The following is a 25,124-nucleotide window of genomic DNA, read 5'->3' on the forward strand; positions in this document are numbered from 1 at the left end:
CTAATTAGAATTTTGATTTTTTTGTAACAAATATTTTAAAGTCAATGTCATTTTTTGCTTTTGGTTCGTCTGAACCTGACTCAGATATTTTGCTCTTAAATTTATTGTTGTACCCTGTTTATTCACATTCATCTGTCTTTATCTTTAAGGAAAGCAAATAACCATGACAACAACAGATTAATATTTCATCTTAACATGTAATGTCTCCATATCATACTAAATTTCTTGCTTCCGAGAGTCTTACAGCAGGTTAGAATATTACCACAATATTTAAACTGTATTTAAATCTACATATTGATAAACACCACCTATATTTAATCATTCAAGTTTGGACACATTGGCTCTTTAAAGGGTCTTTTTCATTGTTTTTACTCTTTTGTGCAGTGGACAAGAAAACCTCTTAATTGAAGGAGAGACATGTACAGATACGACCTTCTCTAAGTTTTAATAGGATCACATATTTATTATATTCTATTTCTAATTATTTACTAATTAAAAAAGGAATTGCAGCTAGATTATGATGCTGATATGAAAATGTTGGGAAAATTATTTCGTTTGATGTTTCGATCAGTAAGTTCATCCTGACTTGAAACTTATCATAAATGGTAGTATAACTAAAAGCTTGTACATCTTTAGTTACTCACTAAGGATACAGACAATTACAACAACTAAGAAAAGAAGTACTGCAGTAACTGTCCAGTGAATGTTTGACATTTAAGATTTAAAATAAGTCCAAATACAAATATGTTGGATTCTTCTTTTCTTTTTCAGAAATGCACATGTGTGTAGATGTGTGTTGTCATTCAGCCTCTACTTACTTATAGCCTTATGACCTATGTTAAAAAAAATAAAAATAAAAAATAAAAATCAGATTTAAAGTTTACAAAAGGGTGAAATGCACATGCGTGTAGATGTGTGTTGTCATTCAGCCTCTACTTACTTATACCCTTACGACCTATGTAAAAAAAAATAAAAATAAAAAATAAAAATCAGATTTAAAGTTTACAAAAGGGTGAACATATTAGAGAAAAATAAAAACTGGCATTGCCACAACCTCCATCTTTAAAGTTTCTTAATCAACCTTAAACAGGCTGAGGTTGTCAGGTACAATTCTCCACTTTGGGACAAAGCCCATTACAAAGGCTATCACAGCAAGTACTGCAGCTATTTGCATATTTCAAGTTAGTTCAAATGAAAATATGTGTTGGTCTCTTCCTTTTAATTTTTAGAAATGCATAGGTGTGTAGATGTATATTATTTCTCAGCTTTTATTTACTACAGTTAGATGGAGCATCAAAATTCACTATGCAAAAAAAAATAAAAATAAAATTCAGGTTGAACATTTACGACAGGCTGAACATATTAGAGAAAAATAAGAACACCACAACCACCATCTTTAACATTCATAAATCAACCTTAAACAGGTTGAGGTTATCAGGTAAAAGTCTTCACTTTGGGACACAGCCCATTACAAAGGCCTTCAAAACCAATACTGCAGCAACTGCAGTGAATGTTTGACATTTAACATTTCAAATAAGTTCAAGTACAAATGTGTTGGTTTGTTTGTTTTTATTTTTAGAAATGCACATGTGTGTAGATGTGTGTTGTCATTAAGCCTCTACTTACGTGGAGCATCCATATGAACTTTGTAAAAAAAAGAAAAAAAAAAGAAAAATCAGGATTAAAGTTTACAACAGGGTGAACATATTAGAGAAAAATAAAAACTGGCATTACCACAACCTCCATCTTTAAAATGTATTAATCAACCTTAAACAGGCTGAGGTTATCAGGTAAAAGTCTTCACTTTGGGACACAGCCCATTCAGGGGCGGATCTAGAGAAATTTTCTTAGGGTGGCAAAGAAATCAAATGAGGTGGCAAAATCAAAGCCTTTTTTTCCAAACACATATGCAGGTGGTTACATATGGTTAAAATGATTCCTGAATGAAACCTTCAGTCACTTTATAGCAACATGGAAGACGACAACAGACAGTGCCTCGAACTTTATTAAAGCATTCAGTGTGTTTGGTGAACAAAGTCAGCCTGAGGAGTCAGAGTCAGATCAAGACTCTTCTGAAGAGACCAAAGCAGACTACCTGGACACATTCGCCATCCTGGAGCAAGATAGCGGTCTTGAGTACCAACTTCCACCATATCAAAGGTGTGCATGCCACCTATTAAATTTAGTTGCCACAACAGATGCTGCCAAGGCATTAGAGATGAATGATGCATACAAACGGCTATCACGAGCAGCCTTTGAGAAATGCCAAACAATCTGGAATAAGTCAGGTCGGTCCTACATGGCAGCAGAAATTGTGGAAAGTGAATGCAAGTTCCAGCTCATTCGGCCAAAGCAAACTCGATGGAACTCAACATACATAGCTCTGGAGATCATAAATCAGAAGAAAAGGATGCTATCAGATTTTTTGTGAAGAATTCAAAGTGAAAATGTGAGTTTTATTTCTTATTTCTAAAATGTGACATAAATGACACAGGTGGAAAACAATGCTGGAGCTACCTCGCTTATTTGTTTTTCAAACCTTTTTTTGAATTTTTAAAATGCATGTCCATACTTGGCTTCTTCCAGTGATCTTCCAGCTGAAAGCTGAACTCAGCAGACTGGAGACCTCCACCAAAATGTGTCTCCCACTCATCAGAGCCATTCAGGATGGTGTCCAAAAGCGCTTTGGTGGGATGATGGAAGACCCTGAACCGATTGCTGCTGCAATCCTTCTCCTGAAGTTAAAGTCCACCTGGACTGAGAGGCCTGATATCATAGAAACAGGTCTGATTTCATAATTTAATATCATGCCGTAATCAGTTGTTTCTTATGAATTTCAATAATTAATTAACTAAATTAACTATTAATTAAATAAAGTACAATAACATGCACCTTTCTAAACAAATTGTAGTTTTTGTAATTCGTGCACTATAATAAACTCTTGTTGCCTCATTTATCCAAAAATAAATATCAGAAATATTTAATGTGTTGTGTATTTGTCATTCAACAGGTCTGATTTATCTGAGACAACGCCTTGACCAGATGGCAGAGGTTGGGGTGGAGCAAGTCAAGCAACACTCATCAGATGAAGAAGACTTCTTCTTTTCAATGAAGTCCAAAAGGCCACAAGGTATATGGGTACCTTGCGTGTATCTCGGACAAGATAGATCTGCTGAATTCATTTCCACACATCAAAAAACTGCCTGCGAGCGTCTCTTTAACTGTGCTGAACTACTGTTCACTGTAAAGCGAGCAAGGATGAACTCTACTAACTTTGAAAATCAACTGCTCCTCAAAATTAACGGGAAGTTCAGAGAGTAACACTCTAGGATGGACACAAAGGAACTTTAATTTAGAGGTACAGTAGGGCAGAGCCAAGTTTAAAAAATTAAAAAACATTTTTATAGCAGCTGCCGTACAGTTCAGTTCAGTACTTGTTCTCTTACTTGACAATTTAGAATAAACTCATGTAAAAGAATTATATGGTTTTGTATTGAAAACACTGTGATACCTGACAGTTTGGTTGGTTGGTACTATTGCAGTTTAAATGCCACTGCACTTTAATTTGTAAAGTTTTTCTTTTAATTAAAAAACAACTACTTTGACATTTATACCACATTGTCTGTTTTGCACTACTCAGAAGAGGCTGTCCTCCTGCTCACAAAAAAGTAACTATGTAACTTTGTACATTTTAAATTAGCTACTCTGAAACGAACTGGGGGGCTCTGTCTGAGGTAATGTCCACGGGTGTGCCGAAACGCACAAACCAAGATTACAAAAACCCTTGCTGCTGTAGTGGACACCAGGGGGACTGCCTCCGGCCACCAGGTGGTGCCGTCAGCAATAGTCAAAAGGTACGTAAAACCTTGTGACTGCGGCAGGGAACCCACCATATCAACATGCACATTATCCAAACATTCGCTGGACATGAAGAACTGCTCCAGGGGTGCCTTGGTGTGTTTATGAACCTTCACGTACTAGCATAGAATGCATTTCTTCACCAATTTGCGAAGGCCTGGCCAAACAAACTTAGAGCTGACCAGTTTATCAGAGGCACAGACCCCTGGATGAGAGAGAGCATGTAATGAGTTAAATCCCCATGAAAAAGGAACTGTTGGGTGAGGGCGGCCGGTGGAAACGTCACATACCAGGAGAGGACCACCGTACTGCACGGTCTGTCCTCCAGCATGAGGCCCATCTGCACAGATTCAAGCGCGAGGATGTCTGGGTCACCGCTCTGATTGGCAGCCATGGCGGAGTAGTCCATGCCGACAAACATGGGAGAAACCAGTGCACGGGACAAACAGTCAGATTGGACTTACCAGCCACGTGCTGAATGTCCGTGGTAAACTAAGAAATGGCTGCAAACTGGCACTGCTTGCGCGCACTCCATGGGTCAGAAACTTTGGACAAGGGTTTGTGGTCCACAAGGACATGCCACTTCTCTGTGGCATGTCTTTGGAATAGTCTCCCCCTAAATATTAGATCTTCACAAAGACTTGATCAATTTAAATCGCTACTTAAGACATATTTTTATGACCTGGCTTTTAACACACTATGACCCAAGCATCTTGGTCTTATTTTAATAGTCCTAGTTATTGTTTTAAATTGTTATTATTGTTTTACATTGTCTCTTTTGTAAAACAATTGCATTTGTCACGACACAATATATTCAGTTTTAGCATTTATATTCACTGTTAACTGTAACTACGCTCAAAGTGTTAATGCTATCCTATTTTAATAAACAGCACTGTCATTTGCCACCCCATGCCACCCTTCTAGATCTGCCCCTGAGCCCATTACAAAGGCTATCAAAGCAAATACTTTTACCTATTTGCATGCAGTATTGCACATTTAACATTTCAAAAAAGTTAAAAACAAATGTTTTTATTTGTTTGTATTTTTTTAATGCACAGATGTGTGATGTACTGTCATTCAGCTTTTATTTACCTGAGAGACATCCCAACTCTCTTCTCTCTCCTATAAACACCGAAGAAAAAACAAAGGTCCAGAAATTTTTACTTTTTAACATTCATAGCCTGATATGCAAATATAACACATTTATACATCGTTTGTATTTATACATCATGCTCAAAACTCTAGTTTATATAATTAGTAATTTATAATGTGTTCTCTAGTGTTTACTTTTTGTCAGGTTAATTTTTTTGTTACTATGTGGCCATTATGCATCAAGCACTGTCTGCCACAAAACCCCCTCAGCCTCAGTTTAAGTTAACATACCCCACCCCACTAAGGATTAGCTAACAAAAATAAGTAACTAAATAAACTACTAAAATAATAGAATTCTAATATTAATGCAGTGCTCCACAGGTATTATAATAAGTAGTATTTAAATTGTAAAAAAATATTCTCCTATATTCTGAAATGTAAACACCCATGAAGGGTTAGTAGTAGTAGTTAAAGTGTAAAATATGTTCACTAATATTCCAAATATAATAACAGCAACATTTCGGCTTGCTTACTCAGGATACAGCCCATTATAATGACTATCAAAGCAAATACTACTGCAACGGTACACACAGTGTTTATTATTTAACATTTTGAACAAGTTAAAACAGAAATGTGTTTCTATTTTTTTAGAAAGGCATTGATGTGCAGATGTGTGTTATATTGATATTCAGCTTCTACTTACTCTTATATCGTCCTGAACGCCCTAAAATTCTGAAAGCACCTAGGATGTAAAAAAACAAACAAACAGATGTGGTCCAGGTCTGGCAATGATGGCACTATTTATGTTCCTATGTTCCTATTTTAGTTAGAAGACCCAAATGCCATGTTGCAATACTATACTGCTATGGTGGCCAACGTTTCAAATGCAGATTTGACAGGTTTGTGAGTGTACACTTAATCCAAAAGCTAGTGACGGTTTACTCATCTTTGCCACTGATTGGCTGTAGCTCAGGAGGTAGAGCAGGTCACCTACTGATCGGAAGGTTAGTGGTTTGCTCCCTGGTTCCTCCAGTCTGCATGTCAAGAGTGTGAATGTGTATGAAAGTAGTTAGGAAGCACTCAGTTTAGAGAAAGTGTGTGAATGTGACATGTTGTATAGAGCACTTTGTGTAATCTGGGAGAGTAGAAAAGCGCTATATAAGAATCAGTCCAGTCACTGTCTGAACAGAGTTTCGTCATGTTACTTTTGCACTATTATGTTCCAGCACATGTTGTTATTACATGGCTTGATTAAGGTACACATTAGGCTGACATCTGGGGCCAGAGCTGAAACTGTTCTGGGCTAGCACAGGGCCAGCAGTGTGTCTGCAACTGGCCCGTGGCTGCACACAACTTACACATGGCCCACATACCGCAAAGAATGACGGCCCTTTGGTGGCCCAGCTACTGTGCAGTAAATGTTTGACATTTAACATTTCAAATAAGTTCAAGTACAGTCCCCTGGAGATCCTGGGGATGCTCCCTTCCATGTTAGAAAAAAAAGGGTCCAGAAATTTTTACTTTTTAACATTCATAGCCTGATATGCAAATAAACACAAATACACAAACACTGTTTAAAATATATACAATGTTTATCTGCTCAGTCTGGTTGTTCCATTTTCATGTTATAATGTTCCTGACATGTCTGCCACTAAAGTTTCCTCACCTGCATCCTGTTCTCTGATTGGTCCCTACTGTATTTATACATCATGCTTAAACTCTAGTTTATACAACTAGAAAGCGAAAATTTCAGAAGAAATTTTATGTGTGCCTATGCCGCTGCTAATCACTGTAGTTTGCCATTCATACGGCTACAGAGAGCAAAACTCAGAAGAGCAGCCATTCTCCACCATGAACTATGGTAAAAACAAACACCGCTCACGCTTCACAGATGACAGCTTACAGTTTTGTGTAAAGATGAAGTTACTTTGTACAGCGCCGATTTGCAGACGCTGTGCACACAGGTTCATGAGCAGAAGTCCCATTGTACCACGGCAGACCCGACAATGTTTGCATGAACACACTTTGAAGCATTACATTATAGACCACTTTTCACACATGCATTCACTTTTTGTTTTTTGTTATTTTTACACAGTGTTCTGAATTATGAACAATGGTCTACAGCCAATCCTGTGTATTATTATACAAACTTTGGTTGTGAGATTCAGATAACTATTTAATAAAAGCTAAATATTTTATATGAGAGTAAGAAAGAAAAGTATATCTTTGTGTCCACCTTTCTCTGTTAATGCCCTAGCTCCCCCCCCCCCCTAAAAGCTTTGCTAGATCCGCCCCTGCACAGTTACCAGCTGTCAGCTACACAAAAAAGGAGCTTGGTCTTTGTCTCTCAGAAACAACTCATAACTTCCCTTCAACTCATTCATGTCACCTAAAGTGTAAACCTGTTTCTCCATCACCAGTTCAGCTCTGATGATTCAGTAAGGACATCTCCTGATTTCATCTTCATGCTCCAGCAAACATCAGCTGATACTAGAAATTAAAATCAAAAGAATTCTAACAACAGCTGATCAAGCTTAAACGTGCTGCTGTTGTTTAGCGCGATAAATAAGAGCGAACAGCCGATCATTGATCAGTTTCATGATTGACGTTTCAACACGCGAGAGAATGACAGGGGAGGCTTCGTAACGACAGAATAAATCATAATGTTTTCTCTGAATGTGGGACGATTCCGTTTGTACGGCACGGCAACTCTATGAACTAACCCTAATGAATAAAATAAAGTCCAACGTCAGTAACTTAGTACGCACACAGCTGTATATAAACTCCCGTGGCATTACGATTGTAAAAGGTCAACGAAAATAAATTACACCTAAACTCGGTTTATATCTGACCCAAATAGAGAGCGACCGAGTGCTGACACGAGTTTCACCCGCCTCAATATAAGCCAAGCCTGGGTGCTTTTTCACGAAGGGTTGCTAGCGGCGCGAGCTAACTATGCTAGCGGCGCTAGCTAGCTAGCCGGCTATCAGCAACACATAAGAGAACTGCTGCTAAATAAACTACACCTAAACTCGGTTTATATCTGACCCAAATAGAGAGCGACCGGGTGCTGACACGAGTTTCACCCGCCTCAATATAAGCCAAGCCTGGGTGCTTTTTCACGAAGGGTTGCTAGCGGCGCGAGCTAACTATGCTAGCGGCGCTAGCTAGCTAGCCGGCTATCAGCAACACATAAGAGAACTGCTGCTAAATAAACTACACCTAAACTCGGTTTATATCTGACCCAAATAGAGTGCAGTTCATAACTTCTTACCTGAAATTCAGTTCACCTCACGCTCCTGCCTTCGCTTTCCCTGATCCATGATTGACCACCGCGTTAGCAATCGCCTGCCCGGCCTCATATGTCTCGTTGGCGGCATATCCTTTCTGTCACACACCGGTGGGTAGCTGCCCTCTGTTGTAGCTCCACCACCAAACAACTCAGTTATTTTTTCCACATCCAGCTGTAACTCTGATTCTATGCGAGCATTTGCGAGAGACCGGGGAGGTGAAACCACAGAGAGTCCCCTGCTATCCATTTGCAGCCAAGTGCGGCAGCTAGCTAGGTAGCCGGCTAGCTGTCAGGCAGGACCGACGTAGTCAGAGCACTGTCGCTAAATATGGGATGTCTTGATAAAACAAGCAGATATTTGAAGTTTACACACCTACATTCTCGCCTGAAAATATCTTAAAAGCTTATTTTGTGACCTAGAAACACGAATAAAAGACATATAAAACGAAGTGGTGGCCGCCATTGTTCACTCTGTAGAGGCGTGCTATGAATTGTGGGATATTGAGTTTTCCACCAAGCATTACCGTAACTTTTGAATGATTTGCGCAACCTTAAAAATTCCAATGGCTCCTGAAAGCAGCGACGCTGTGCGCACCGTTGAAATTGTCATCATTACGGTAATCCAAATAAGGGTAGACAGGCTGTACCACTCCCGGCATACCACTAGAGAGAGCCAACACACCACAAATGAAGTCTGTTTATTTGGCGCCAAAAGATGAATTGGCCTAAATTTGCACTAAAATATTAATATTTAAAAAACTATAAAAGTCATGAACACCAAAAGTCATGACATAATAGTCCAGCTCCAGCCGCACAAAATGATCTAACATATGTAACCCTAATGTCAAAACTGTTCGGCAGAGGAGCGCGGGAAAATTTCACTAAAATATTAATATTTAAAAAACTATAAAATTCATAAAGACCAAAAGTCATAGCACACCATTCCAGATCCGGCCGCACAAAATGAGGTAACATATATGAAGCTTGTCTCAAAACTGCGGGGCGAGATTCGCTGCAAAATTTCAGGCGGAAACTGGAGAATAATAATAATAATAACTAGAAAGCGAAAATTTCAGAAGAAATTTTATGTGTGCCTATGCCGCTGCTAATCACTGTAGTTGCCATTCATACGGCTACAGACAGCAAAACTCAGAAGAGCAGCCATTCTCCACCATGAACTATGGTAAAAACAAACACCGCTCACGCTTCACAGATGACAGCTTACAGTTTTGTGTAAAGATGAAGTTACTTCGTACAGCGCCGATTTGCAGACGCTGTGCACACAGGTTCATGAGCAGAAGTCCCATTGTACCACGGCAGACCCGACAATGTTTGCATGAACACGCTTTGAAGCATTACATTATAGACCACTTTCACACATGCATTCACTTTTTGTTTTTGTTATTTCTACACAGTGTTCTGAATTATGAACAATGGTCTACAGCCAATCTTGTGTATTATTATACAAACTTTGGTTGTGAGATTCAGATAACTATTTAATAAAAGCTAAATATTTTATATGAGAGTAAGAAAGAAAAGTATATCTTTATGTCCACCTTTCTCTGTTAATGCCCTACCTGGCCCCTGGCAAAAGCTTTGCTAGATCCGCCCCTGCACAGTTACCAGCTGTCAGCTACACAAAAAAAGGAGCTTGGTGTTTACAGGGAGTGCAGAATTATTAGGCAAATGAGTATTTTGTCCACATCATCCTCTTCATGCATGTTGTCTTACTCCAAGCTGTATAGGCTCGAAAGCCTACTACCAATTAAGCATATTAGGTGATGTGCATCTCTGTAATGAGAAGGGGTGTGGTCTAATGACATCAACACCCTATATCAGGTGTGCATAATTATTAGGCAACCTCCTTTCCTTTGGCAAAATGGGTCAAAAGAAGGACTTGACAGGCTCAGAAAAGTCAAAAATAGTGAGATATCTTGCAGAGGGATGCAGCAGTCTTAAAATTGCAAAGCTTCTGAAGCGTGATCATCGAACAATCAAGCGTTTCATTCAAAATAGTCAACAGGGTCGCAAGAAGCGTGTGGAAAAACCAAGGCGCAAAATAACTGCCCATGAACTGAGAAAAGTCAAGCGTGCAGCTGCCAAGATGCCACTTGCCACCAGTTTGGCCATATTTCAGAGCTGCAACATCACTGGAGTGCCCAAAAGCACAAGGTGTGCAATACTCAGAGACACGGCCAAGGTAAGAAAGGCTGAAAGACGACCACCACTGAACAAGACACACAAGCTGAAACGTCAAGACTGGGCCAAGAAATATCTCAAGACTGATTTTCTAAGGTTTTATGGACTGATGAAATGAGAGTGAGTCTTGATGGGCCAGATGGATGGGCCCGTGGCTGGATTGGTAAAGGGCAGAGAGCTCCAGTCCCACTCAGACGCCAGCAAGGTGGAGGTGGAGTACTGGTTTGGGCTGGTATCATCAAAGATGAGCTTGTGGGGCCTTTTCGGGTTGAGGATGGAGTCAAGCTCAACTCCCAGTCCTACTGCCAGTTTCTGGAAGACACCTTCTTCAAGCAGTGGTACAGGAAGAAGTCTGCATCCTTCAAGAAAAACATGATTTTCATGCAGGACAATGCTCCATCACACGCGTCCAAGTACTCCACAGCGTGGCTGGCAAGAAAGGGTATAAAGAAGGAAAAACTAATGACATGGCCTCCTTGTTCACCTGATCTGAACCCCATTGAGAACCTGTGGTCCATCATCAAATGTGAGATTTACAAGGAGGGAAAACAGTACACCTCTCTGAACAGTGTCTGGGAGGCTGTGGTTGCTGCTGCACGCAATGTTGATGGTGAACAGATCAAAACACTGACAGAATCCATGGATGGCAGGCTTTTGAGCGTCCTTGCAAAGAAAGGTGGCTATATTGGTCGCTGATTTGTTTTTGTTTTGTTTTTGAATGTCAGAAATGTATATTTGTGAATGTGGAGATGTTATATTGGTTTCACTGGTAAAAATAAATAATTGAAATGGGTATATATTTGTTTTTGTTAAGTTGCCTAATAATTATGCACAGTAATAGTCACCTGCACACACAGATATCCCCTAAAATAGCTAAAACTAAACACAAACTAAAAACTACTTCCAAAAACATTCAGCTTTGATATTAATGTGTTTTTTGGGTTCATTGAGAACATGGTTGTTGTTCAATAATAAAATTATTCCTCAAAAATACAACTTGCCTAATAATTCTGCACTCCCTGTATGAGAGTAAGAAATAAAAGTATATCTTTGTGTCCACCTTTCTCTGTTAATGCCCTACCTGGCCCCCTGGCAAAAGCTTGCTAGATCCGCCCCTGCACAGTTACCAGCTGTCAGCTAAATAAAAAAAGGAGCTTGGTGTTTATTTCTCTCAGAAACAGTTCATAACTTCCCTTCAACTCATTCATGTCACCTAAAAAAAAGGTAAACCTGTTTCTCCATCACCAGTTCAGCTCTGATGATTCAGTAAGGTCATCTCCTGGTTTCGACCAGCCGCTTCTACAGCTGTGGCTCCAGCAAACATCAGCTGATACTAGAAATTAAAATCAAATGAATTCTAACAACAGCTGATCAAGCTTAAACGTGCTGCTGTTGTTTAGCGCGATAAACAAACAAGAGAGAAAAGCCGATCATTGATCAGTTTCATGACTGAAGTTTGAACAGGCGAGAGAATGACAGGGGAGGCTGTCATAAACTCCATCGTGCTAGCTACCACGCAGTACGAGTTATTATAACTGATTGTAAAAAGTCAGCACAACAAAATAAACTACACCTAAACTCGGTTATATCTGACCCAAATAGAGTGCAGGTCATAACTTCTTACCTGAAATTCAGTTCACCTCACGCTCCGACCGGCAGCCGCCTGCTTCTCCTGCCTTCGGTTTCCCTGATCCACGATCTACCACCGGTCGATCGGCGGTCGCCTCGCCGCCTCGTTCCCCGCATGTTCTTTCTGACACACACCGGTGGATAGCTGCCCTCGGTCGTAGCTCCGCGTCAGCGACTACCAAACAACTCAGTTATTTTTCCACATCGACCAGCATCTGGACAATCCACCGCCTTTCACTGTTTGTACCGTTACTAAAAAAAACCCTCATCGGCTCATAAAAACGAAAAATAAGTCCAGCTATGACCCTGAGTCAAAAAGACAGCCAGCTCGGGTTAGCTAGCTACCTGTCTAGCTCTTGCAGGCACCGAAAACATCAGAGCTAATATGGGATGTCTTGGTAACACGAGCAGATATTTGAAGTTTACATCTGGCCAATCCACCACCTTTCACTGTTTATACCGTTACTAAAATGAATAAATAAATAAATCATCGGTCCATATAAACGAAAAATAAGTCCAGCTAAAACACATACTGTCGGCGAGCGACCGGGTGCTGACACGAGTTTCACCCGCCTCAATATAAGCCAAGCCTGGGTGCTTTTTCACGAAGGGTCGCTAGCGGTGCTAGCTAACTATGCTAGCGGCACTAGCTAGCTAGCCGGCTATCAGCAACACATAAGAGAACTGCTGCTAAATAAACTACACCTAAACTCGGTTTATATCTGACCCAAATAGAGTGCAGTTCATAACTTCTTACCTGAAATTCAGTTCACCTCACGCTCCTGCCTTCGCTTTCCCTGATCCACGATTGACCTCCGCGTTAGCAATCGCCTGCCCGGCCTCATATGTCTCGTTGGCGGCATGTCCTTTCTGTCACACACCGGTGGTAGCTGCCCTCTGTTGTAGCTCCACCACCAAACAACTCAGTTATTTTTCCACATCCAGCTGTAACTCCGATTCTATGCGAGCATTTGCGAGAGACCAGGGAGGTGAAACGACAGAGAGAGTCCCCTCGCTATCCATTTGCAGCCAAGTGCGGCAGCTAGCTAGGTAGCCAGCTAGGTAGCCGGCTAGCTGTCAGGCAGGACCGACGTAGTCAGAGCACTGTCGCTAAATATGGGATGTCTTGATAAAACAAGCAGATATTTGAAGTTTACACACCTACATTCTCGCCTGAAAATATCTTAAAAGCTTATTTTGTGACCTAGAAACACGAATAAAAGACATATAAAACGAAGTGGTGGCCGCCATTGTTCACTCTGTAGAGGTGTGCTATGAATTGTGGGATATTGAGTTTTCCACCAAGCATTACCGAATTTGAATGATTTGCGCAACCTTAAAATTCCAATGGCTCCTGAAAGCAGCGACGCTGTGCGCACCGTTGAAATTGTCATCATTACGGTAATCCAAATAAGGGTACACAGGCTGTACCACTCCCGGCATACCACTAGAGAGAGCCAACACACCACAAATGAAGTCTGTTTATTTGGCGCCAAAAGATGAATTGGCCTAAATTTGCACTAAAATATTAATATTAAAAAACTATAAAAGTCATGAACACCAAAAGTCATGACATAATAGTCCAGCTCCAGCCGCACAAAATGATCTAACATATGTAACCCTAATGTCAAAACTGTTCGGCAGAGGAGCGCGGGAAAATTTCACTAAAATATTAATATTTAAAAAACTATAACATTCACAAAGACCAAAAGTCATAGCACACCATTCCAGATCCGGCCGCACAAAATGAGGTAACATATATGAAGCTTGTCTCAAAACTGCGGGGCGAGATTCGCTGCAAATTTCAGGCGGAAACTGGAGAATAATAATAATAACTAGAAAGCGAAAATTTCAGAAGAAATTTTATGTGTGCCTATGCCGCTGCTAATCTGTGTAGTTTTCCATTCATACGGCTACAGACAGCAAAACTCAGAAGAGCAGCCATTCTCCACCATGAATTATGGTAAAACAAACACCGCTCGCGCCTCACAGATGACAGCTTACAGTTTTGGTAAAGATGAGGTCACTTTGTACAGCCCCGATTTGCAGACGCTGTGCACACAGTTCATAAGCAGAAGTCCCTCTGTACCACGGCAGACCCCGACAATGTTGCACGAACACACTTTGAACCAGTACGTTATGGACCACTTTCACACATGGTTGGTGTACCCTCCCAGCCAGCTGTAGCTTTTCAACTCACAGCCCGACACACACCCAAAAAACAGCCGAGAGAGCACAGACTACGCCGAGAGGTGTGATTGCAGATGCCCCTCAGGTGGTCCACCTCCCCTGCAGCGGCACTGCAGACCACGCCCCGCCACACATATCAAACACGTAAAATAAATATTTATGCACTTTTGCATTCACTTTTTGTTTTTGTTATTTTTACACAGTGTTCTGAATGATGAACAATGGTCTACAGCAATCTTGTGTATTATTATACAAACTTGGTTGTAAGATTCAGATAACTATTTAATAAAGCTAATATTTTATACAGGGAGTGCAGAATTATAGGCAAATGAGTATTTTGTCCACATCATCCCCTTCATGCATGTTGTCTTACTCCAAGCTGTATAGGCTCGAAAGCCTACTACCAATTAAGCATATTAGGTGATGTGCATCTCTGTAATGAGAAGGGGTATGGTCTAATGACATCAACACCCTATATCAGGTGTGCATAATTATTAGGCAACTTCCTTTCCTTTGGCAAATGGGTCAAAAGAAGGACTTGACAGGCTCAGAAAAGTCAAAAATAGTGAGATATCTTGCAGAGGGATGCAGCAGTCTTAAAATTGCAAAGCTTCTGAAGCGTGATCATCGGACAATCAAGCGTTTCATTCAAAATAGTCAACAGGGTCGCAAGAAGCGTGTGGAAAAACCAAGGCGCAAAATAACTGCCCATGAACTGAGAAAAGTCAAGCGTGCAGCTGCCAAGATGCCACTTGCCACCAGTTTGGCCATATTTCAGAGCTGCAACATCACTGGAGTGCCCAAAAGCACAAGGTGTGCAATACTCAGAGACATGGCCAAGGTAAGAAAGGCTGAAAGACGACCACCACTGAACAAGACACACAAGCTGAAACGTCAAGACTGGGCAGAAATATCTCAAGACTGATTTTCTAAGGTTTTATGGACTTATGAATGAGAGTGAGTCTTGATGGGCCAGATGGATGGGCCCGTGGCTGGATTGGTAAAGGGCAGAGAGCTCCAGTCCCACTCAGACGCCTGCAAGGTGGAGGTGGAGTACTGGTTTGGGCTGGTATCATCAAAGGTGAGCTTGTGGGGCCTTTTCGGGTTGAGGATGGAGTCAAGCTCAACTCCCAGTCCTACTGCAAGTTTCTGGAAGACACCTTCTTCAAGCAGTGGTACAGGAAGAAGTCTGCATCCTTCAAGAAAACATGATTTTCATGCAGGACAATGCTCCATCACACGCGTCCAAGTACTCCACAGCGTGGCTGGCAAGAAAGGGTTTAAAGAAGAAAAACTAATGACATGGCCTCCTTGTTCACCTGATCTGAACCCCATTGAGAACCTGTGGTCCATCATCAAATGTGAGATTTACAAGGAGGGAAAACAGTACACCTCTCTGAACAGTGTCTGGGAGGCTGTGGTTGCTGCTGCACGCAATGTTGATGGTGAACAGATCAAAACACTGACAGAATCCATGGATGGCAGGCTTTTGAGTGTCCTTGCAAGAAAGGTGGCTATATTGGTCGCTGATTGTTTTGTTTTGTTTTTGAATGTCAGAAATGTATATTGTGAATGTGGAGATGTTATATTGGTTTCACTGGTAAAATAATAATTGAAATGGGTATATATTTGTTTTTTGTTAAGTTGCCTAATATTATGCACAGTAATAGTCACCTGCACACACAGATATCCCCCTAAAATAGCTAAAACTAAACACAAACTAAAAACTACTTCCGAAAACATTCAGCTTTGTATTAATGAGTTTTTGGGTTCATTGAGAACATGGTTGTTGTTCAATAATAAAATTATTCCTCAAAAATACAACTTGCCTAATAATTCTGCACTCCCTGTATTTGTCTCTCAAAAATAGTTCATAACTTCCCTTCAACTTATTCATGTCACCTAAAGGGTAAACCTGTTTCTCCATCACCAGTTCAGCTCTGATGATTCAGTAAGGACATCTGCCGTTTTACAGCTGTAGCTCCAGCAAACATCAGCTGATACCAGAAATTAAAAGCAAATGAATTCTAACAACAGCTGATCAAGCTTAAAGTGCTGCTGTTGTTTGCGCGATAAACAAACAAGAGAGAAACGCCGATCATTGATCAGTTCATGACTGAAGTTTCAACAGGCGAGAGAATGACAGGGGAGGCTGTCATAAAGTTCACCATGCGCACACAGCTGTATAGAAACTCTGTCGTGCTAGCTAGAACGCAGTACGAGTTATTGTAACTGATTGTAAAAAGTCAGCACAACAAAATAAACTACACCTAAACTCGGTTTATATCTGACCCAAATAGAGTGCAGGTCATAACTTCTTACCTGAAATTCAGTTCACCTCACGCTCCGACCGGCAGCCGCCTGCTTCTCCTGCCTTCGGTTTCCCTGATCCACGATCTACCACCGGTTGATCGGCGGTCGCCTCGCCGCCTCGTTCCCCACATGTTCTTTCTGACACACACCGGTGGATAGCTGCCCTCGGTTGTAGCTCCGCGTCAGCGACTACCAAACAACTCAGTTATTTTCCACATCGACCAGCATCTGGACAATCCACTGCCTTTCACTGTTTGTACCGTTACTAAAAAAAACCCTCATCGGCTCATAAAAACGAAAATAAGTCCAGCTATGACCTGAGTCAAAAGACAGCCAGCTCGGGTTAGCTAGCTACCTGTCTAGCTCTTTGCAGCACCGAAAACATCAGAGCTAATATGGGATGTCTTGGTAACACGAGCAGATATTTGAAGTTTACATCTGGCCAATCCACCACTTTCACTGTTTATACCGTTACTAAAATGAATAAATAAATAAATCACGGTCCATATAACGAAAATAAGTCCAGCTAAAACACATACTGTCGGCGAGCGACGGTGCTGACACGAGTTTCACCCGCCTCAATATAAGCCAAGCCTGGGTGCTTTTTCACGAAGGGTCGCTAGCGTGCTAGCTAACTATGCTAGCGGCACTAGCTAGCTAGCCGGCTATCAGCAACACATAAGAGAACTGCTGCTAAATAACTACACCTAAACTCGGTTTATATCTGACCCAAATAGAGTGCAGGTCATAACTTCTTACCTGAAATTCAGTTCACCTCACGCTCCTGCCTTCGCTTTCCTGATCCATGATGACCACGCTGCATCGCTGCCGCTATTGTCTCGTTGCGCATGTCTTCTGTCACACACCGGTGGTAGCTGCCTCTGTTGTAGCTCCACCACCAAACAACTCAGTTATTTTTCCACATCGACCAGCATCATCGGCCCATATAAACGAAAATAAGTCCAGCTAAGACACAGACCCTTGCCGAGCGATCGGGCGATTAAACAATTTTACCCACCTCACTATCAGCCAAGCCTGGGTGGTTTTTCACGAAGGGGCGCTAGCTAGCTAGCGGCGCTAGCTAGCTAGCCGGCTATCAGCAACACTAAAAGAATTGTCGCTAATATGGGATGTCTTGATAAAACGAGCAGATATTTGAAGTTTACACACCTACATTCTCGCCTGAAAATATCTAAAAGTGTATTTTGTGACCTAGAAACACGAATAAAAGACATATAAAACGAAGTGGTGTCCGCCATTGTTTGACTGGTAGAGGCATGCTATGAATTGTGGGATATGTAGTTTTCACCAAGAATGACCTTTAGCCGTACTACTCCCGGTATACCACTAGAGAGAGCCAACCACCACAAATGAAGTCTGTTTCTATGGGCCAAAAGCAGAATCTTTCTCAGGAGCCTAGAAATTGGCCAAATTGCACTAAAATCTAAATATTTCAAAAACTATAAAAGTATGAACACCAAAAGTCAACCATACTAGCCCAGCTCCAGCCGCACAAAATGATGTAACATATGTACCCTATTGTCAAAACTGTTTGGCAGAGGAGCGCGGGAAAATTTTCACTAAAATATTAATATTTAAAAAACTATAATAGTCATAAACACCAAAAGTCATAGCACACCATTCCAGATCCAGCCGCACAAAATGAGGTAACATATATGAAGCTTTCTCAAAACTGCGGGGCGTGATACGTGCCGAAATTTAGGCGGAAGATGGAGAATAATAATAATAATAATAATAATAAGAATAATAAACCGAGAATAGTAATATGTGTGCCTCTTGCATAGGCACACATAACTAGAAAGGAAAATTTCAGAAGAAATTTTATGTGTGCCTATGCCGCTGGTAATCAGTGTAGTTTGCCATTCATACAGCTACAGAGAGCAAAACTCAGCAGAACAGCCATTCTCCACCATGAATTATGATAAAACAAACACCGCTCGCGCCTCACAGATGACAGCTTACAGTTTTGGGTAAAGATGAAGTGACTTTGTACGGCCCCGATTTGCAGACGCTGTGCACACAGGTTCATGAGCAGAAGTCCCATTGTACCACGGCAGACCCAACAATGTTTGCATGAACACGCTTTGAAGCATTATGTTATGGACCACTTTTCACACATGGTTGGTGTACCCACACAGGCAGCTGTAGCTTTTCAACTCATAGCCCAACACACACCCAAAAAACAGCCAAGACAGCACAGACTTTACACCCGTGGGTCCACCTCCCCTGCAGCGGCACTGCAGACCACGCCCCGACACACACATCAAACACATAAAATAAATATATATATGCACTTTTGCATTCACTTTTTGTTTTTTGTTATTTTTACACAGTGTTCTGAATGATGAACAATGGTCTACAGCCAATCTTGTGTATTATTATACAAACTTTGGTTGTAAGATTCGGATAAGCATTTAATAAAAGCTAAATATTTTATATGAGAGTAAGAAAGAAAAGTATATCTTTATGTCCACCTTTCTCTGTTAATGCCCTACCTGGCCCCCGGCAAAAGCTTTGCTAGATCCGCCCCTGCACAGTTACCAGCTGTCAGCTACACAAAAAAGGAGCTTGGTGTTTACAGGGAGTGCAGAATTATTAGGCAAATGAGTATTTGTCCACATCATCCTCTTCATGCATGTTGTCTTACTCCAAGCTGTATAGGCTCGAAAGCCTACTACCAATTAAGCATATTAGGTGATGTGCATCTCTGTAATGAGAAGGGGTGTGGTCTAATGACATCAACACCCTATATCAGGTGTGCATAATTATTAGGCAACCTCCTTTCCTTTGGCAAAATGGGTCAAAAGAAGGACTTGACAGGCTTAGAAAAGTCAAAATAGTGAGATATCTTGCAGAGGGATGCAGCAGTCTTAAAATTGCAAAGCTTCTGAAGCGTGATCATCGAACAATCAAGCGTTTCATTCAAAATAGTCAACAGGGTCGCAAGAAGCGTGTGGAAAACCAAGGCGCAAAATAACTGCCCATGAACTGAGAAAAGTCAAGCGTGCAGCTGCCAAGATGCCACTTGCCACCAGTTTGGCCATATTTCAGAGCTGCAACATCACTGGAGTGCCCAAAAGCACAAGGTGTGCAATACTCAGAGACATGGCCAAGGTAAGAAAGGCTGAAAGACCACCACCACTGAACAAGACACACAAGCTGAAACGTCAAGACTGGGCCAAGAAATATCTCAAGACTGATTTTTCTAAGGTTTTATGGACTGATGAAATGAGAGTGAGTCTTGATGGGCCAGATGGATGGGCCCGTGGCTGGATTGGTAAAGGGCAGAGAGCTCCAGTCCCACTCAGACGCCAGCAAGGTGGAGGTGGAGTACTGGTTTGGGCTGGTATCATCAAAGATGAGCTTGTGGGGCCTTTTCGGGTTGAGGATGGAGTCAAGCTCAACTCCCAGTCCTACTGCCAGTTTCTGGAAGACACCTTCTTCAAGCAGTGGTACAGGAAGAAGTCTGCATCCTTCAAGAAAAACATGATTTTCATGCAGGACAATGCTCCATCACACGCGTCCAAGTACTCCACAGCGTGGCTGGCAAGAAAGGGTATAAAAGAAGAAAAACTAATGACATGGCCTCCTTGTTCACCTGATCTGAACCCCATTGAGAACCTGTGGTCCATCATCAAATGTGAGATTTACAAGGAGGGAAAACAGTACACCTCTCTGAACAGTGTCTGGGAGGCTGTGGTTGCTGCTGCACGCAATGTTGATGGTGAACAGATCAAAACACTGACAGAATCCATGGATGGCAGGCTTTTGAGTGTCCTTGCAAAGAAAGGTGGCTATATTGGTCGCTGATTTGTTTTTGTTTTGTTTTGAATGTCAGAAATGTATATTTGTGAATGTGGAGATGTTATATTGGTTTCACTGGTAAAATAAATAATTGAAATGGGTATATATTTGTTTTTGGTTAAGTTGCCTAATAATTATGCACAGTAATAGTCACCTGCACACACAGATATCCCCCTAAAATAGCTAAAACTAAACACAAACTAAAAACTACTTCCGAAAACATTCAGCTTTGATATTAATGTGTTTTTGGGTTCATTGAGAACATGGTTGTTGTTCAATAATAAAATTATTCCTCAAAAATACAACTTGCCTAATAATTCTGCACTCCCTGTATGAGAGTAAGAAAGAAAAGTATATCTTTGTGTCCACCTTTCTCTGTTAATGCCCTACCTGGCCCCCTGGCAAAAGCTTTGCTAGATCCGCCCCTGCACAGTTACCAGCTGTCAGCTAAATAAAAAAGGAGCTTGGTGTTTATTTCTCTCAGAAACAGTTCATAACTTCCCTTCAACTCATTCATGTCACCTAAAAAAAGGTAAACCTGTTTCTCCATCACCAGTTCAGCTCTGATGATTCAGTAAGGTCATCTCCTGGTTTCGACCAGCCGCTTCTACAGCTGTGGCTCCAGCAAACATCAGCTGATACTAGAAATTAAAATCAAATGAATTCTAACAACAGCTGATCAAGCTTAAACGTGCTGCTGTTATTTAGCGCGATAAACAAACAAGAGAGAAAAGCCGATCATTGATCAGTTTCATGACTGAAGTTTGAACAGGCGAGAGAATGACAGGGGAGGCTGTCATAAACTCCATCGTGCTAGCTACCATGCAGTACGAGTTATTATAACTGATTGTAAAAAGTCAGCACAACAAAAATAAACTACACCTAAACTCGGTTTATATCTGACCCAAATAGAGTGCAGGTCATAACTTCTTACCTGAAATTCAGTTCACCTCACGCTCCGACCGGCAGCCGCCTGCTTCTCCTGCCTTCGGTTTCCCTGATCCACGATCTACCACCGGTCGATCGGCGGTCGCCTCGCCGCCTCGTTCCCCGCATGTTCTTTCTGACACACACCGGTGGATAGCTGCCCTCGGTTGTAGCTCCGCGTCAGCGACTACCAAACAACTCAGTTATTTTTTCCACATCGACCAGCATCTGGACAATCCACCGCCTTTCACTGTTTGTACCGTTACTAAAAGAAAACCCTCATCGGCTCATAAAAACGAAAAATAAGTCCAGCTATGACCCTGAGTCAAAAAGACAGCCAGCTCGGGTTAGCTAGCTACCTGTCTAGCTCTTTGCAGGCACCGAAAACATCAGAGCTAATATGGGATGTCTTGGTAACACGAGCAGATATTTGAAGTTTACATCTGGCCAATCCACCACCTTTCACTGTTTATACCATTACTAAAATGAATAAATAAATAAATCATCGGTCCATATAAACGAAAAATAAGTCCAGCTAAAACACATACTGTCGGCGAGCGACCGGGTGCTGACACGAGTTTCACCCGCCTCAATATAAGCCAAGCCTGGGTGCTTTTTCACGAAGGGTCGCTAGCGGTGCTAGCTAACTATGCTAGCGGCACTAGCTAGCTAGCCGGCTATCAGCAACACATAAGAGAACTGCTGCTAAATAAACTACACCTAAACTCGGTTTATATCTGACCCAAATAGAGTGCAGGTCATAACTTCTTACCTGAAATTCAGTTCACCTCACGCTCCTGCCTTCGCTTTCCCTGATCCACGATTGACCTCCGCGTTAGCAAACACCGGTCGATCGGCGGTCGCGGCATGTCCTTTCTGTCATACACCGGTGGATAGCTGCCCACTGTTGTAGCTCCGCGTTATAGCACCACCAAACAACTCAGTTATTTTTCCACATCCAGCTGTAACTCCGATTCTGTGCGAGCATTTGCGAGAGACCGGGGAGGTGAAACGACAGAGAGAGTCCCCTCGCTATCCATTTGCAGCCAAGTGCGGCAGCTAGCTAGGTAGCCGGCTAGCTGTCAGGCAGGACCGACGTCGTCAGAGCACTGTCGCTAAATATGGGATGTCTTGATAAAACAAGCAGATATTTGAAGTTTACACACCTACATTCTCGCCTGAAAATATCTTAAAAGTTTATTTTGTGACCTAGAAACACGAATAAAAGACATATAAAACGAAGTGGTGGCCGCCATTGTTCACTCTGTAGAGGCGTGCTATGAATTGTGGGATATGGAGTTTTCAACACAAGGATAAATCTTTTCGGCTGTACTACTCCCGGTATACCACTAGAGAGAGCCAAGACACCACAAATGAAGTCTGTTTATTTGGCGCCAAAAGATGAATTGGCCTAAATTTGTACTAAAATATTAATATTTAAAAAACTATAAAAGTCATAAACACCAAAAGTCACAACATAATAGTCCAGCTCCAGCCGCACAAAATGATCTAACATATGTAATCCTAATGTCAAAACTGTTCGGCAGAGGAGCGCGGGAAAATTTTCACTAAAATATTAATATTTTAAAAACTATAAAATTCATAAACACCAAAAGTCATAGCACACCATTCCAGATCCGGCCGCACAAAATGAGGTAACATATATGAAGCTTGTCTCAAAACTGCGGGGCGTGATACGTGCCGAAATTTAGGCGGAAGATGGAGAATAATAATAATAAGAATAAGAATAATAAATCCGACGAATAGTAATATGTGTGCCTCTTGTCATAGGCACACATAATAACTAGAAAGCGAAAATTTCAGAAGAAATTTTATGTGTGCCTATGCCGCTGCTAATCACTGTAGTTTCCCATTCATACGGCTACAGAGAGCAAAACTCAGAAGAGCAGCCATTCTCCACCATGAACTATGGTAAAAACAAACACCGCTCACGCTTCACAGATGACAGCTTACAGTTTTGTGTAAAGATGAAGTTACTTCGTACAGCGCCGATTTGCAGACGCTGTGCACATAGGTTCATGAGCAGAAGTCCCATTGTACCACGGCAGACCTGACAATGTTTGCATGAACACGCTTTGAAGCATTACGTTATGGACCAATTTTCACACATGGTTGGTTTACCCACACAGCCGGCTGTGCATTCACTTTTTGTTTTTTGTTATTTTTACACAGTGTTCTGAATGATGAACAATGGTCTACAGCCAATCTTGTGTATTATTATACAAACTTTGGTTGTAAGATTCAGATAACTATTTAATAAAAGCTAAATATTTTATATGAGAGTAAGAAAGAAAAGTATATCTTTGTGTCCACCTTTCTCTGTTAATGCCCTACCTGGCCCCCTGGCAAAAGCTTTGCTAGATCCGCCCCTGCACAGTTACCAGCTGTCAGCTACACAAAAAAAGGAGCTTGGTGTATATTTGTCTGTCAGAAACAGTTCATAACTTCCCTTCAACTCATTCATGTCACCTAAGGGTAAACCTGTTTCTCCATCACCAGTTCAGCTCTGATGATTCAGTAAGGACATCTCCTGATTTCATCTTCATGCTCCAGCAAACATCAGCTGATACTAGAAATTAAAATCAAAAGAATTCTAACAACAGCTGATCAAGCTTAAACGTGCTGCTGTTGTTTAGCGCGATAAACAAACAAGAGAGAAAAGCCGATCATTGATCAGTTTCATGACTGAAGTTTCAACAGGCGAGAGAATGACAGGGGAGGCTGTCATAAAGTTCAACATCGGTAACATCGGTAACTTAGGGCGCACACAGCTGTATACAAACTCCGTAGTGCTAGCTAGCACGCAGTACGAGTTATTGTAAGTGATTGAAAAAGTCAGCACAACGAAAATAAACTACACCTAAACTCGGTTTATATCTGACCCAAATAGAGTGCAGGTCATAACTTCTTACCTGAAATTCAGTTCACCTCACGCTCCTGCCTTCGCTTTCCCTGATCCACGATTGACCTCCGCGTTAGCAAACACCGGTCGATCGGCGGTAGCCTCACCGCCTTGTATGTCTCGTTCGCGGCATGTCCTTTCTGTCACACACCGGTGGATAGCTGCCCTCTGTTGTAGCTCCACCACCAAACAACTCAGTTATTTTTTCCACATCGACCAGCATCATCAGCCCATATAAACGAAAATAAGTCCAGCTAAGACACAGACCCTTGCCGAGCGATCGGGCGATTAAACAAATTTTAGCCACCTCACTATCAGCCAAGCCTGGGTGGTTTTTCATGAAGGGTCGCTAGCCGCGCTAGCTAGCTAAGCTAGCGGCGCTAGCTAGCTAGCCAGCCGGCTATCAGCAACACGTAAGAGAACTGTTGCTAAATAAACTACACCTAAACTCGGTTTATATCTGACCCAAATAGAGTGCAGGTCATAACTTCTTACCTGAAATTCAGTTCACCTCACGCTCCTGCCTTCGGTTCCCTGATCCACGATTGACCTCCGCGTTAGCAAACACCGGTCGATCGGCGGTAGCCTCACCGCCTTGTATGTCTCGTTCGCGGCATGTCCTTTCTGTCACACACCGGTGGATAGCTGCCCTCTGTTGTAGCTCCACCACCAAACAACTCAGTTATTTTTCCACATCGACCAGCATCATCGGCCCATATAAACGAAAAATAAGTCCAGCTAAGACACAGACCCTTGCCGAGCGATCGGGCGATTAAACAAATTTTAGCCACCTCACTATCAGCCAAGCCTGGGTGGTTTTTCACGAAGGGTCGCTAGCCGCGCTAGCTAGCTAAGCTAGCGGCGCTAGCTAGCTAG

General features: G+C 41.8%; 1 protein-coding gene across 9 annotated transcripts in view; it reads right to left on the reverse strand.

Moving 5' to 3' along the window:
- Positions 1-25,124, reverse strand: part of LOC100706833 (von Willebrand factor A domain-containing protein 5A) — a 93,869-nt gene that overhangs the window by 4,709 nt on the left and 64,036 nt on the right. For 2 of the 9 annotated variants that reach the window (XM_025897896.1, XM_025897895.1), the window contains exons 16-20: positions 5,654-5,692; positions 4,951-4,980; positions 1,627-1,644; positions 941-955; positions 819-833 (exon numbers count right to left, since the gene is read on the reverse strand). The exons of 2 other annotated variants lie outside the window; for them this stretch is intronic. In XM_025897896.1, the coding sequence (XP_025753681.1) occupies positions 819-833; positions 941-955; positions 1,627-1,644; positions 4,951-4,980; positions 5,654-5,692 (117 nt within the window). The remainder of the gene's footprint in view (positions 1-818; positions 834-940; positions 956-1,626; positions 1,645-4,950; positions 4,981-5,653; positions 5,693-25,124) is intronic. 5 more of the 9 variants (XM_025897900.1, XM_025897899.1, XM_025897897.1 and 2 more) reach the window with 4 other exon arrangements.

Source organism: Oreochromis niloticus, linkage group LG14 (assembly GCF_001858045.2).
Source record: "Oreochromis niloticus isolate F11D_XX linkage group LG14, O_niloticus_UMD_NMBU, whole genome shotgun sequence".
In the NCBI taxonomy this organism is placed as follows: Eukaryota; Metazoa; Chordata; class Actinopteri; order Cichliformes; family Cichlidae; genus Oreochromis; species Oreochromis niloticus.